The sequence below is a fragment of the Panthera pardus genome, unplaced genomic scaffold (genome assembly GCF_024362965.1).
Source record: "Panthera pardus isolate Hobbes unplaced genomic scaffold, ASM2436296v1 HiC_scaffold_22, whole genome shotgun sequence".
In the NCBI taxonomy this organism is placed as follows: domain Eukaryota; kingdom Metazoa; phylum Chordata; class Mammalia; order Carnivora; family Felidae; genus Panthera; species Panthera pardus.
The window spans coordinates 81583571-81599772 of record NW_026526788.1 but is presented as its reverse complement, the minus strand read 5'-3'; the positions used below and the strand labels follow the sequence as shown (position 1 = coordinate 81599772).

At 49.3% G+C, this 16202-nt stretch overlaps 1 protein-coding gene across 3 annotated transcripts in view; it reads right to left on the bottom strand.

Annotated features, from left to right (window-relative positions):
- Window positions 1–16202, bottom strand: part of DOCK1 (dedicator of cytokinesis 1) — a 522147-nt gene that overhangs the window by 394958 nt on the left and 110987 nt on the right. For all 3 annotated transcript variants that reach the window (XM_053910043.1, XM_053910041.1, XM_053910042.1), the window contains exons 17-21: window positions 13973–14076; window positions 13428–13611; window positions 8515–8612; window positions 4264–4353; window positions 3851–3951 (exon numbers count right to left, since the gene is read on the bottom strand). In XM_053910043.1, coding sequence (XP_053766018.1) covers window positions 3851–3951; window positions 4264–4353; window positions 8515–8612; window positions 13428–13611; window positions 13973–14076 — 577 coding nt within the window. The remainder of the gene's footprint in view (window positions 1–3850; window positions 3952–4263; window positions 4354–8514; window positions 8613–13427; window positions 13612–13972; window positions 14077–16202) is intronic.

The following is a 16202-nucleotide window of genomic DNA, read 5'->3' as shown; positions in this document are numbered from 1 at the left end:
TTCCCATGTCATCAACAAGAATTCACTGTGACTTTTTACATACTCATTATGCTCATAAAGATAACCTGGTAGGGCACGGCCAGCATTTCCAGCTAAGTTGTGAGCCCGTACGCACCCAGACTGTTAGTCGAGATTATTGTAAGATACCCGTAAGAGCAACTGTAACTTGCATTAAGGATGACCTCAGAATAGCCTTAAGAGTAACCACTGTCCTGATAAACCACAATAAAAAGCTTTCAAGGGGCGCCCGGGTAGCTCAGTTGGTTAAGTGGCCGATTTCGGCTCAGATCGTGATCTCATGGTTCGTGGACTCGAGCCCTGCATCAGCCTCTGCTGTCAGCACAGAGCCTTATTCACTTCCTCTCTCTCCCTCTCTCTCTGCCCCTCCCCACTCTTGCTCACGCGCTCTCTCTCTCTCTCAAAAATAAACATTTAAGGAGCGGGGAGGGGGAAGCTTTCTGGGTGACCAAGCAGATGGGAAGTCATTTCTAAGTCTCATCAGGTTGCAGAACCCTAGTAAAGAAACTTGAGAGTTTCTTCACTCTCCAAGTAGGAGAGGGGCACCCGAGCAAGGTGTTAGGAAGAATCTGGGCCTGAGAGGTCCTCTCCCCAGTGGCTCCCTGGCTCCCACGGTGGGAGGGTAGCTCACCACACGTGTCTTCCGGTGGCCCTCGAGGCACAGCAGAAGACATCTAGGGTCCTGCCAGAAAATCTGTTTCACCTGATTTAACTTACTTTTTCAAGCTTATTGGTCAGATTACCTTTTCTTATTAAACCCACTGATACCTCAGGAAATATAAAGAGAAATTCCACAGAACACATTTTGGGAATTTTCCCAACAGATAATTAATTAATTAATTAATTAATGGAATCATCTGCAAAAAGAAAGACCCAGAACCAGAAAATAAATGAGGCAGGATGTCAAAAGAGCCACATCCGCATGAGCGAGGCCATCTGTAATGGCACAAAGACGGAGCCCCCTTGGTACTCGCTGAGAGGCACAGACCAAATGGAGCATCCGCTGAGCAGAGGCAAGACCTGGGCCAGCTCCGGGAAAAGTGGCTCTGCGGCCGGAAAGAAGCTCTGCTAGTTTCCCGGAGGAACAGTCCGCCCTCATCGCCGGCGCCATCAGCATCACCGGTGACTCTGCGGGGCTCCCGCACCCAGACTACGCCCGCAGTGGAGGTGGGGCACTGAGAGGTCCTCTGCTGCAGTCACCTTTCGTTTCTTGTCTTGGGGTTCTTTGCGGAGAGGGCTGAAGATCTCCACGTTACCAAAGGGAAGAGGTAAAGGAAGTATCTGGGAGACAGTCTCAGCTCCATCTGTACCTGCCCAGGCTTCCAGAGGGGCAGTGGCTGGGAGACTCTCCGTGAGGATACCCAGTGCCAGAATTTCCCCTGGCCCAGAGACCATTAACACAGAGACAACTTCCCATGATTTGGCTAGAACTGCGTGAATCACAGTTACCTCCTTTGGCATTTCAAGGCTTAAATTCTCAAATTCGAACTAAGAAACCACTTGGGATTGCTTCTTTACCAAAACATGGCAAGAGGGGCGCCTGGGTGGCTCAGTCGATTAAGCGACTAACTTCGGCTCCCGGTCCGTGGGTTCGAGCCCCGCGTCGGACTCTGTGCTGACAGCTCAGAGCCTGGAGCCTGCATCGGAATCTGTGACTCCCTCTCTCTCTGCCCCTACCCCACTCACACCCTCTCTGTCTCTCAAAAAATAAATAAACGCTTAAAAATCAAAAAACAAAACAAAACACAAGAACACTTATTTTCCAAAATGAATCTGCTTTTCAGCATATTACAGGGGCTGGATGGGAGGATACCAATTCTCAACTCCGTCCCATCATCTCTTAAAGATAAAATGGTACTTCTGTTTCTCCAAAGACTCCCCGACTTTCACTTGGCCTCCTATGCCAAAGGCACAGAATGGGCGATGCCAACACAAGGTCTGGAACACAGCGTGGCAAGCTCACTCACCGAGCTGATTTCCTGAAATCCCAATACAAAAGCTAATCCGAGAAGAGCCGTTTGGTCCTAATTCCACGAAGAAGCAGGAGTGTGAACGTGATGCGTGGGGAGATCCCGCCCCACGAGGAGCAGCTCATAGGCCACTTCCGCAAACCCTGCTTCGTCCGCCCTGGCAAGATGGCCCCGCTCGGTCAGCCCTCCTCACGGTCTGAAAGGGACTGCCCAAAGCACAAAATGGACAGCTCCACTAAGAGAACAAACCGTCGGAAACAAACATTTACCAGCAAGCACAAAGGACTCGTCACAGCTGGTTCTGTGTACGTGAGGATGTGGCCGCTCTCTGCCCACTTGGGGCTCCGCCCACCGCCTTGCAATAAATAGACATGCACTCACGGCAGACACGAAAGGGCCAAGGGACACAATGACTGACGTCATACAAAGAGCCAGCATCAGACCTCTGGCCTTGTGTTCATGGCTGCACGCAGGCAAGGAAACAGATACGCTCCAGACACACGAGAGCTTTGACTGAAGTTATTGGCACTAAAGACGACCATCTCTAGCGATTCCACGGTGGGGAATTTTCTTAAAGAAATTATTTAAATGTTTTTTAATTGCAACTTGCACAATTAAAAGTTTAAATAAATGCCAACAAATCCCCTGGTAAGAGAGATGGAGTAACTCCTCAGAAGTATTATAATAATAATGAAACCTAACTATTGCTTAGTGCCTTCTAAGCACCAAGGATTTCTCCAAACGTTTAACATGTAATAACTCATTGAAATTCTCAAGAAACCCTAAGATGTGCCTGTTTTACTGATGAGAAAGCTGAGGCCCAAAGAGGTTTAAGAAATTTAAACTTTCAGCACGCCAGGGTGGCTCAGTAGGTTAAGCGTCTGACTCTTGATTTCGGCTCAGGTCATGATCTCAGTTTGTGAGCTGGAGCCCGCATCAGGCTCTGCACGGAGGGTGGAGCCTGCTTGGGATTCTCTCTCCCTCTCTCTCCACCCCTCTCTCCCACTCTCTCTCTCTGCCCCTCTCCCCTCCACCTTCTCAAAATAAATAAATAAGCTTGAAAGAAAGAAAGAAAGAAAGAAAGAAAGAAAGAAAGAAAGAAAGAAAGAAAGAAGAGAAGAAAGAAAAGAAAGAAAAAGAAAGAAGAAAGAAAAGAAAGAAAGAAAGAAAAGAAAAGAAAAGAAAAGAAAAGAAAAGAAAAGAAAAGAAAAGAAAAGAAAAGTAAACTTGGAAGTGACAGTGCTGTGGGTTAAGCAGGGTTCCCAGACTGTGCTGGTCAACACCCAGTGAGCCACCTCTCGGGCCGGGATACCACACATTTGCTCTGCCTGCTTACTAGGCACCCAGAGGGGCAGGTATGGGGACATGGCGGGAGGGTTAAGAGCAGCTAGGCTGGCAGTCAGAACCCAAGCCCATTACAGCTGAAGCATCTGGAACAAAAAGGAAGGCCCTCTTTAAAGAGCAAAAAGATCTACTGAGAACTGAGTTGTATGCACACTAGACAACCAATCATCTCAAACCAGGAACACATCCATTTATTCTTTCGCCAAAAGCTGGTCAGGAAGCCACGGTGAGGCAGGCACTCCGCATCCATAGATCAGTTTCATCGAACATAAACTGAAAATTTCAAAGACAAATGGAAGGTATGGAGGAGAACCAGAATTTATTCCAGAACGTTATGGTAATTTATCGCGTATCTTCTTTCAACAAGATGTTTAGGTCTGTTATAAGGGAAACAGTAATAAAAATTATCCCAGGAAATTCAGAGTTGGGGGGGGGGGGCAGGAGGAGGGGGATGTACGATCACAGACAAAAGCATATGAAAAAGACACTGAACGATAAACATAGAAAAATGAACTCACGTGTAGGCTAATGTTGCACTAAAGTGTTTCTTAATGTAGGTTTCCAGAACAGGATTAAAATGTTGAAATTTTCTATCAGCAATTAGTCCAATGATAAATACCTGTTAAATTCATCAATATTTTCATTAGCAAGATAACGTGAGCCATTCTGGAATCCTCATCTGAATTATCTGCGCTATGGTGGGAATTAAGGAACAAGAACATCTTCGGAAGTTACCTCTTCTTACTCCAGAAATGATACTGGCCTAACTATAATGTTCCACTGAAAGCTACTCCCCGCCTCTCAAACCCAATGCCTTGATGGGATTTACAACCGAAAACACTTCTCAGATCGCTGCCCTCCCCCAGCTTCAAAGGCTGCAGCATGAAAGCCTCCCTAACATCGGAATAGATGGAAAATAGAGGCTCCTTACCAGAGCGTCAAACACTAACGTATCGAAGGTCTCGCTCTCGGAGTTCTCCATCATGATGTTGAAGAGGGCATCCAAGGTGTCCTGGAGGAACTGGAGATACACCAAATGTCAGCAGACCAAGTAAACTCACGCAGCTTTCCCCCAACCTAGAATAGCTACTATCTTCGGCAATACGCAAACACCCATCTCCCGCAGAAGTCTCCAAAGAAGCAGTGCACTCCGGGGACTTTTCCTAGCCACTCAAGGCACAAGACAAAAATCTGAGATGAGTGAACTCACAGCAAAGACATGGCAGCCTGAGCCAAGCAGAGGAGGCCTGGCAACAGGGACATGCCTGACAGTCCCCACCCCTTCGGTCTTCTCTACCCCTTTTCCTGGTCTTCACCAGGCTGGCGACAAAGAACTCAACACCAGCTCTGCGAAGGCTGGGTCGGCCTCGTCCCGGACTCCGAGTGTAGGGCCGGGGCTAGGGAGGGGGCAGAAGTCACCGAGAGACACGCTTCCAGCTGAGAGTAATGAAGGACCTTCGAGAGGCCCAGATGCCCAAGGACAGAAGAGGTGTGAGACTCTAAACCTGGGGCGCCAAGAAGCGCGTCTTATTCAAGAGCAACTTGGAAATTCCTTTTATAGCCTACTAGAATTCACCAGGTAAATATCAGAGCATAGAATGACAAACCATCATCAATTAATTAAGGAAAGAAAAAAAATCGCACGATTCCAAAGTTATGTCGCACTGGACATTGTCTTCCAAGCCCATCCCCATCCTCCCCCAAGAGAAGCGTCAAACGGACCAGGAAAGGCCATCTTGGAGGTAATGAGTTCCCTGTTTGTGGAGGAGTTCAAGAACAGGCAGTGTGCCACATGACAGAATATTGGCGTAAAAGAGAATAAAATATAGATACATCATCATTAGTCACTAGGGGCATGCAAATCGCACTTGATCTTAGCCAAAAGGCCGAGAAGCGACGGGGACATGCGAATTGAAACCACAGGCAGCTAGCACTGCACGCCCACCGAGAATGCTACCATCGAGACATGAGCGATCCTGGAAGTATGGGGCGGGCAACGAAGCGGAGGAAACGGACGCCTCGCACATCACTGGTGGCAATGTACAACAGCACGATGGGTTTGGAAAACGCTTAGACAGCGCCTCCAAGGGTTAAACGTATATTCGCCACGGGAACCTCTTCATTCATAGGCTTGTATCCAAGTGAATGGAACACACCCGTCCACACAAAAACCTGTACACAAATATTCGCAGCAGCTTTCCTCCTAGACATCAAAATGGGGAAACCACCCGAATGTCCACCAGCTGATAACTGAGAGAACAACTGTGGCATAGCCATACGTTGGGATGGTTCTTATTCAGCCATAAGAAGGAATGAAGGGCTCAGTCGGTTAAGCGTCTGACTTCGGCTCAGGTCATGAGCTCGCAGTGTGTGGGTTCGAGCCCCGCGTCGGGCTCTGTGCTGACAGCTCGGAGACTGGAGAATGCTTCAGATGCTCTCTCTCCCCCTCTATCTGCCCCTCCCCAACTTGCTCTCTCTGTCTCTCTCAAAATAAGTAAACTTAAAAGAATGCATCGTATGGTATGTGAATTATATCTCAATGAAGCTGTTATTAAAAACCAAAGAACAGGTGAGACAGCCCCATAGCAAGGGTGTCAGAAGGATGGCTGAATGGGATGTCTGGGCCACATTCTTCCCGGATGGCTCAGCCCATGCATAGAACACACAGAACCACAAGGGCCTTCAGGTCCTCCCAGAGGGTCTCGAATGGGTTGAGCACTCAGGCTGAGGAACCCAACCACTCGGACCTGCTCCCCAAACCAGTGCCTGCCCCACTGCTCCCCCTTATGCTGTGAAACGTTGCAACAGCCCCAAACCGAACACTACATATCTCCCTCAGGAAAGGGGACATCCTCCCAAACCTAGTAAGAGATCTGAGACCCACCAGTGCATAAAGCCTCATTATATTGTGCTGTGCTGCCCCCCCAACCCCCCCACACAACGATTTCATCCCAGGAAGTGGGATGAGACGGCAGGGGAAGCAAACCACCTTGCTGCCCAAGAGGTGTTCTGGTCCAGCCATCAAAGGCTTTACCAACCCTGCAATTATGGAGGAGCCCACATCACCTCATTACTTGAGTATTATTTCCCATCATTTTCAGTTCATAAAATCTTTGCAAAGGTCAAAACTTCACGCCATCTGGTAACAGCCCAATGTTGCTGCCAATGGACTCACCAGCTCGTGAGTTCACTGTGGCTCGTCTCAGTTCACATAGCGTCCCTGCAATAGCTCTACCCATCCTACCCAGACAAATGACAGGATCAGTGGCACGGAAACGTGGCAGCAGAGAGCCGGAGTCTTGTTTTTCTGGCTGTCGAGCCACAGAGGTACAGGGATACCAGCATCCTGAAGGAAGTCCCTCACATGGAGCCATGAACACCCTTCTTCTGACACCTACCTTCTCTCTAAGACTATCCACTGGAGGCCCCAAGTCACCATTTTCATCTCCCACCAAAATGAGCAACTGCATCTTTTAGCAAAGAAGCAAACACTGTTCTTAACCCGCCGTTCAATGTCATGTCCCTACTAGCAGTTATGAATGTGCACAAGGTGGGGGGCGGGGGCGGGGGGGCTGGAATGAATGGAACGAACTCGGTCTATGACGTCCTCAAACAGAGTAAAAGGAGCCCCATGAAGGCTGGGAATCCGTCCAGCCCTGGCTCTCATTAACAGCCGTGTGGGTTGGACACGTCCGTTCACCTCTCCAGGACTACAGGGTACTCAGGATGTACCAGCGATGGACGGACAGGTCACACACACAGTACCATGGTGCCAGCACACACAGGAAGGACAGGGGCTGGTGAAAACCACTTCCAGGGCTGAACACCAGGATTTGGTACTAGGTTAGGTGAGGGGAGTGAAGGACAACAAGACAAGATGGTTCTAGATCATCTCCTTATGTGTAACAATAGGCCAACAGGAACACGGCTAATTCCTGATGTGATACAGGGATTTCAAAAGGAAAAAGCACAAAATTTCATTAACTGTGTGTCTCCTCGAGTTACATTCACTTATTCACCCAGCTTTCATTTGCATCGGGGAAGTTACAAGACCCAGAGAAGTTTCAAATGCAATTAGCATTGTCCAAGTCAGAGGTAGCAGACAAAAACCTAAAAAGATGATTAAAATTGGAAGAGTGGCAAGGATATGTTTCAACGGTTATACAATGAGTTTCAGAAAGTGGTGCAGCCAAATTAATTTATAGTGAAGTTAACCATATTGCTGCTTAATTAAGGCCATTTTAAGTAATTAATTTTTACAGAGATAAGGCGGTCTCCTTCTGCAAGCACCTCTCACAGAGGGTGAAGGACTGAGCCAGGGACAGACAGACCCGGCGGCAGAGAGCTCGCTCACAGAACACCACCAGTGGGGACCAGCCGATCGTGTGCAGGCCAAATGGGGCAAACTGAACACGGAAACAGGTTTCCTTACATAAAAGGAAAAGTCACCGGGGCCAAAAAAAGGATAGAACGCTCTAATATCAGAAGTAATAACAATTCTCTGATAAAAAAAATTATTAAAAAAAAAAAAGAATTATAGATTTGGATGACGAGCCTGGGTGTCTGAGTCTGTTAAGCGTCCGACTTCAGCTCAGGTCATGATCTCATGGTTCATGGGTTCAAGCCCCGCATCAGGCTCTGTGCTGACAGCTCAGAGCCTGGATCCTACTTCGGATTCTGTGTCTCCCTCTCTCTCTGCCCCTCCCCGGCTCACGCTCTCTCTCTCTCAAAAATAAATAAACATTAAAAAAAAAAAAAAGAATTCTAGAATTGGAGCACTCCAAGGATCTCGGATCACCCTAGTCTGACTGTCCTATCTTGCAGATGAAGATTCAAGAGGGCACCTAACATTTCTCCAGAGTTCTGCGGGAGGTTAAGAAACGAGTCCAAGATCACACGGGAAGCAAACAGCCATGACAAGGCTCTCAGTGCTCTGACCTCCTGAGCCAGAACCCAAGACCGGCTTGAATCCACAGCCCGTTTCCCTTCCCGTGAAGCCAGACCACCCTACCAACCGGAACCCAAGGGGGAGTCTGTCCACGTGGAGGTGCATGGCAACATCCACCAGAAGCCACCTGACGGAGGGATTCTGACGGAATCGCATGCTACCGAGCAGGCAGTGCCTGGATCCGCCCACACATGGAAGAACACCACACCACGCCACCCCCGGGGTCTGCGTTACCTTCACCACTTCGCCACCATCGACCTTCATCAGCTGCCTCAAGTTCTGCTGCAGCAAGCTGGTGTTGGAGCGCCACTTGAGCAGCCCCAGCAGGTCCACTGGAAACAGAGAACAACGGACATCAGGTCTTCGCGGCAAGAACCTGGTCTCCCTTCGTCACGCGTCCGGTGAGGTTCTCCATAGAACTTTGAAACAGAGCGATCAACCCTGCTTGGAAACCTCCTCCCGCTGAAAACTTCATTACTTTCTAGAACATACTTGACACCTCGAATGGCTGAATACATGACTTCCGACTACATTTACCATGAAATGATTCCAGGTCGAAGCTTAAAACTGCATTCGGCGTAGCACCTGGGTGGCTCGGTCGGTTAAGAGTCCGACTCTTGATTTCGGCTCAGGTCATGATCTCCTGGTTCATGAGTTTGAGTTCCGTGTCGGGCTCTGTGCTGACAGTGCAGAGAGCCTGCTTTGGATTCTCCCTCTCCCTCTCTCTCTGCCCCTCCCCGGCTCGTGCGCTCTCTCTTTCTCTCTCTCTCAAAATAAATAAACTTAAAAAAAAAAATGCATTTGGGAGCTTAAGAAAAAAGGGCTGAACTTTTCAACCTGCAAGAAGGTAGATTCAGACCAGCAGAGGGTCTGGAAGAAGGCTGCTGGCCCATCAAGTGCGGTCCTGAAATACCAAGTGGGTTTTTTCCTATCTGAGAACATGGCTTTTATATTTATTTTTTAATTAAATAACATAAAATAAGAAATGCACGTTCAGGTACAGAAACTACAAGGTGACGGGAAGCCTGGGCCAAGGGGCAATCACTGCCCTCATCGTGGCCTGACCCACCATGGCTGTTTGTCTCCTATGGTTGAATTTTATCTGGTTTGTTTTCTCATAGAAAAACCACAGACTGAATGGATGCATTTTTACAGACTAAATGCGGAAGACAATGTCCGGAGATGATTTTGTTTAAGACAGCAAGATGTTCTTTAAGGCACGAAGACAGAATCCAAAGCATCTCTAGGAAAGAACATGTGCCCACACATTCTCCACTTGAAAGTATATTAATATCCCATTACGTGAAAAAAACCACAATTAGCAAAGTGCCTCCAAGTGACTGTTTATGCTCATCGGGAAGAAACTTCAGCTACGCAAAGTATCTCCGTTAAAAAAAAAAACAAAAAACCTAGTTCATAATGAAAAGAAAAATACAATTTTGGCAATATAATTTTAGCATTTCAGGGGACATAAGACACTTGCTAAGGACTAAACAACGCAAAAGGCATTCGTGTGATGATCACCAAAACATACATTCTCCTTTATTTGCCCTCCCCCCAAGGACAGCTGATGGGGGGGGGGGGGAGGGGGGAACAGTGACAATGAAGAGGGACGGTACCCAGGAGCACTGGGCAATGAGTAAGCTGTAGGCTTGAATGCCCGCTGGGCCACATCACCACCATATGACCTTGGGCAACTAACCTCACTCAATTTACCTATCTGAAGGATGGGTACGATGTTGCCCAACTGGAAGGCTGGTGCCAGGATTAAATGGTGTGATGTGGAGAAAGTGCTCAGCAAGCTACCCAGCATGAAGACAGACAGCAGTGGCTGTCCATCCACAAGATGATGAGGAAGTGAAAAATTTTAGCCATTCATCGTGAAAACTAACATGTTTTCATTTGTAAATGAAGATGGAGTATGAGAAAGGCCACATCCTGCCCAGACATGCCCTAGGTGCCAGGGTTAAGGGAGATTTCCACCTCATGAGAGTTACCAGTGTTTTTTCAATGGAAACTAGTTACTTATCTGGATTCCATTCCCGCAAAGTTAGCGGCACTTCCGGTGTGAGGGAGGCTTAGGCTGATGTCGGTATCTTAAATCTGAGAAAAGGTACAACTGGCCAGCGTAAGAACACCTCCAAGGAGGGAGAGCCTGTTTTAAGAAAACAGCTTGACCAGCCCCCCGCTAGCAGGGTCAGACCAGCGCTCCCTGTCCGAGCCCTCATCCCTGGGAGCCACCGCGGCTTGGCCGTGATCAATTCTGTGTCTTGTGACTTCTCTCTAATTACATAGGAAGCTAATTGAGGAGAGGAATCACATCCTCAACTTCCCTTTTTATCCCCCACAGCATCCAGTAATGCTGAGAACAGAGATGTTTAATACAAACCTCGATGAATAATTCAGCCGCTGCTTTTCCCTAAGTAACGGAACTTCGCAGGAACAAATCATGGCTGCAGAAAAATGACTCCCCGAATGAGACTCTGGGACTCAGTGCTCAGACGCCAAGTGGGGCAGCTCCATCTTGCACACCACCTGCCACACCACCATCCCGAAAAGAGGAATCATTGGCTGGTGTGCAGTGAAAGACAAAAGATGCCCCCTTTACTCTCAGTGAGCATCACGTCGGAATCTCCTCGTTGCCCGGCAACCGCTGCTGCCAATAGCAGGGTGCTCGCTCCCTCAGTTCCAGGGAAGGAATTACCCTGTGACTGATGACGGCCGAGGAGTCAGGAGGTGCGAGGACAGGTCAACATCACCCCCCGGGGAGATGGCTGCCACTTAACCAACACCTTGGAGAGTTCTCGTTCACAGTCCCCTTCTCCAGCCATACGTGGGTTATGAAGGATTCTGTGGGGGAGCCTCCCAACCTAACTGCTCTTCGGGATGTTGTTTGGATGGGGAAAACGTGTTCAAGTTCCAAATAACAATTTCCAAACGTGCTTCTGGAACGTGACCCAAGCATAAGGCGGCGGCGTCCTGTGTAGTGAAAATGACAATACACAGCAGCTCTCATTTTGTCCAGCACGTAATGGAAAGCTGAAGCGTCACATGCATGGGGCGGTGACTCCCCGGAGAGGCTGCCACTGCCCTGAGTTCAAGGAGGCCCTGGGCGGTGTAGCCATCAGACTAGTGAACTACCAGGGTGGTATCCAGAGAGTAACATCTGACCCGTGGGGGCATCCTTTCCATAACGCGGTCCCAAACCAGCACCTGCCTTGCTGACCATGTGCTCCCTGGGCACTAAACGCACAAGCCCCCCGTGTTTTCTGCAGCCCTCCCCATGCTTACACAGAACCCGACGCCCAGTTAAGGCTTTACAATTGCTCACGGAGATTACTGACTACCACCAGCTTAGGGCAATGCTTAGGGCAAACCGTGATGATGAAGACATTAGAGAGACGTATCCCAATGGCCTTCATGCATCCCCCAGGTTCCCCTGCACAGCTGACTCACGAGCCAAGCAGTGAGGAAGCACCTTCTAAACAGCGCAATACAACGGAGTGGAGAAGGCGGGCCCGGAAAGTTGGAACGGGGCCTGTACACCCGACTGCCCAGCCCTCTTTCCCATCCAATGCCATGGCTTCCAGAGGAGAGGGTTACTCTGTCCCCTTTGATCCTGTTAAGGTGCAAACAGTGACTACCCCTCGGGCAAATCCGAGACTCCTGCCAAGATTTACAGACAATCCCCAGGGACACAATTCAAGATAGCAACAAACATTAATAATCAAAATCCATATTGGGTGGCTAAGAGGGCAAATTGGATTTTTCAGCTGAGTTTCAAGAGAGCATAAAGTCACCCTGCACAGCTGTGATATGCTCACATTTGGGGGATGCGATTTTTAAAGGTAGGAAGTATACAGAAGGGACTGCCGCGTCCAGTGTGCTGTGAGTAAGAAGTGCCCCTGGCCACACAGCCACGTTGCTGGGGGCTCTGCAAGCGGTGGGAACAACTCAAGGCAGCCGGCCGGCCCAGCACAGGCACCACCTGACTCTGCATTTCAGTGTGCTTCATCAGCCGGTGCCTTATCTCACCGCCAGGGGAATTAGAAAGGCCACCAAAACCAACCTTTAAAGATAAAGGTAACTGAGGGAGCCTGGGTGGCTCTGTCGGTTGAGCGTCTGACTTCAGCATAGGTCATGATCTCTCGGTTTGTGGGTTCAAGGCCTGCGTCGGGCTCTGTGCTGACAGCTCGGAGCCTGGAGCCCGCTTCGGATTATGTGTCCCCCTCTCTCTCTGCCCCACCAGTGCTTGTGCTCTGTCTCTCTCTGCCTTTCAAAAATGAATAAACATAAAAAGAATTTTTTTAATAAAAGAAAAAGAAAAAAAAACAGGGGGTGACTCTGTAGCTTAAAAAAGCTAAAGGGGCGCCTGGGTGGCTCAGTCGGTTGAGCATCCAACTTCAGCTCAGGTCATGATTTCAGTGTTCGTGAGTTCGAGCCCCGCGTCGGGCTCTGTGCTGATAGCTCAGAGCCTGGAGCCTGCTTCCGATTCTGTGTCTCCCTCTCTCTCGGTCTCTCCCCAGCTCACACTCTGTCTCTGTCTCTCTCAAAAACAAATACATGTTAAAAAAAACAAATTAAAAAAAAAAAGGTAACTGGTAATTATCTCCGTGAGTAGCTGGGAGACAGGAAGGTACACACAGAGTGGGCACCTCAGACCCTCCAGCTCACATAACCCCCGCCAGGCCCTTTGAGACAGACGTTACACATGCATATGTGCCTAGATGAGGAAATGAGGTTCAGGCGGTGTCAGAGGCCCCCGTTCAAGGTCACTTCCAGGATTAGCACAGGGCAAGGGCTCAGAGGCACGTCTTTGCTCTGACTCCAAGTCTCGTGTTTTCTTCCCCTTACGCCGTGCTGTGTTCCTTTGGCCAAAAACCTTTCTTTTAAAGCAAGCCCACTGGTTTCTCTCTCTTTAAGGTTAATCCTTAGACCAAAACTATAGTGACGTTTGAAGCACAATGGATGTCACGCTCCCTGCTAGTCCATGGATGCCCACACCGTCCGTCCCGGAGGATGCGTGAATGACCCACGGACAGTGATCCTGCTCCTGCCGAAGCTTCCGCTGCTGAACGGGGAGCATGAGCAGGACTCGGGAGGGGGAGGGAAACCGCGGGGTGACACGGGTCTGTCCCCAAACTCACCGTTCTGGGTAAGTTTCGTGGAACACACCAGTGTTGAGATCTGGAAGGAATCTTTGCTGATGGTGCAGCTTCCAAGACTCTGCATGCTCCTGCCCGTGGCAGAGTGCGCCTTCTCTTCCAGCTCTGCCTTTGTGGAGGGCAGGCTTAGGTACGTCGCGGCGTCCTCCAGCTTCTTTGCCTCCGCCTGTGGGTTTAATTACACGCATGTCGAACACGAGTCACAAAGGACCGACACCTAATTCTTTCCTATCCCTTGCTATCCTCAATCCTTTGAACCATCATGATATTTGCTCTTTTTCATTTGCTAACTATTTTCATGATTTCCCTTATTCCTGTAGATTAATTCATGTTAACATTTATCGTACATCATCCTCTCTCATCAGGAACAGCCAAAAGGCTGGTCATCTGCAATGTTCACTTAGATAACGAACTGTAGCCAGAGAGCAGCTTCCTCACAAAGAGAGGAAGTGTCAGCTGAGGCCAGGAAGCCCAGAGACGGGTGAAAGAGTCCATACTAGCAATATGGCACCAATAAAGTGGTATACCTTGTAGACGATGAGATCATGCTCCCCGTCCCTCAGGGTGGTCCCATCGTATCTCATCAGCTTTACAAATGCTAGTGCAAATATTTTCTCAGATTTATCCTTAGCTGCAAGAGAAACCAATCATCGTCATCAACTGCCGTCATGACAATCTAGCATCATAAAATGCTGCGAGGCCTACCTTCATGAAAACACTACAAAACCGCACTGGATTACAGTAAACACAGACAAATGGAGAAATGGACGAAGTTAACCAGAGGAAGGCGCCTCACTTGAGCTCGAATTAATCTTGTAAATTCAAAGTTATTGCGACCAAGATCTCATGCGGGCCTTTCCTCGGCAAACCTGAAGCCTGATTCCCAAGGTCAAGGGTAGCACGATGATGTTGAAGAAGGCCATGGAGGCAAGCCTGCAATCCTAGCAACCAGGAGTGACCGGGAAATGCTAACAAGGAAGATGCTGTGGCTTAATTAACATCGGGATACTCAGACCAGGGCGAACCACGGGGTCTGGAGACGCGAGGCAGATGACAGTCCAGAAAGGACAGACCGTTCCCTAGGAAAACTGGCAATCAATATGGAACAAGAGAACAGACTCCTACCCCACAGCATCCCCTAGTATAAATTCAGGTGGGGCGAACACACGGATGTGTAAATTTGTTCTCTTTGGCAACAAAGCTCCCTCCCCACGTACCTGCGCGAGACTCGTTCCCTCACTTCATTCAAATCTCTGCGGACGTACCGCCTACTCCGAGGTGACCAGCCCGTCTAACAGAGTAAATTAGAAACTGGTCACACTCTCCCCTCCCCTGATGCGTTTTTCTTCATAAGTGCTATGGACTGAATTGTGTGCCCCCCCCCCCCACCCCAGTCTGGGGCTGGAGCCCTAGCCCTCCACCACGTGACTACAGTGGAGATGTGTCCCGTAGGCAGGTGCTTGAGGCTAGTGAGGTCACTAGGGTGAAGTGCCGATCCTCCGGCACCAGTGCCCGTCAAAAAAGGAGAAAGAGAACCCAGAGCTCTCTTCCTCTGTGTGAGTTCACAACCCTGGAGAGGGTCCTCGCCAGAACCCAGGGTGCTGGCACCCTGCCCTCAGACTCCCAGCCTCCAGAACCCCATTCCTATTGTGGAAGCCCCCCAGTCTATTCTGTTACGGCTGCTGGAGCAAAGCGAGATAACAGTCCTCACCCCTGTCGGAGCTCCAGCCGTGTGTACGTGTGTGTGTGTGTGTGTGTGTGTGTGTGTGTGTGTGTGTGTGTGAGCTGTCGTTCAGCCTTCGTTTCATGCGCTGGCCTTTGGAAGGCAAGCGACGCTGCGTCCGCGTCACTGCTATCTCCCCAGCACCGAGCAGTGGTGCCTGCCACCTATCAGGTACTCGGTCCCCATCTGTTCTACTTGGAGAGGTGACAACGAACTGGTTCTCTCACTCGATGACAGTGACGTGGGATAGGGTAATGGCGGGAACAGTCCCGATGGGCTGGGTGGTTAGAAGAGGTCTCTGAGAAGAGGGACAATACGTGAGCCAAGACGTAAACCTTCCAGAATAGACGTGGCCAAATGCAGAGTCCCCAGGTGGGCCCAGGCTTGGCCATTTTGGGGACGGAAAGCCAGGGGACCGGTGAGTAGTGGGTGGTGAGGGGGGCAGGGGCCAGCGCAGGAGGGACGGATGAGGAGTCTCTGCCGACGAAACAGATTCAGCATGAGTTCTGCAAGATGCCAAGTGAGTACAGCATGGAAAACATTGAGTTTCAGAGCTATAATCTTTAAAATTATATATCCCAGATTCTCTTTTTAGAGATGAAAAGACAGAGGTCAACGAAGGAAGGAGCGCACATCCACCCCCCTCGAGTCAGGGGCTCAAAATATTTACCCTAAGTCCCCACTGCACGAGATAGCGTGCCTCATTAATCTGTGCAGTCCTGGTGTCCATCGGTTCCTGGCACACAGTAGGTGCTCAATAAATGGTATACCTAATTTGATAAATTAATGAATGACTGACCAACCAAACTAAAGGGAGGGAAGAAGGTAAAAAATATGGACCCTAGGAATCAAAAAAAATATAACTTCGTGAATGGGCATCAGAAAACGTAAAATATCTTAATATTCAGGTGAGAAAGAACAGATGCTTCTAGCCTTGAGCTGACGTGAAAACAATAAGGACATGCCTCCATGAAAGCATCCGGGGTTCACAGGGACACATGACCACCGCTGTCAGCCCACGGCTTCCCCAATCC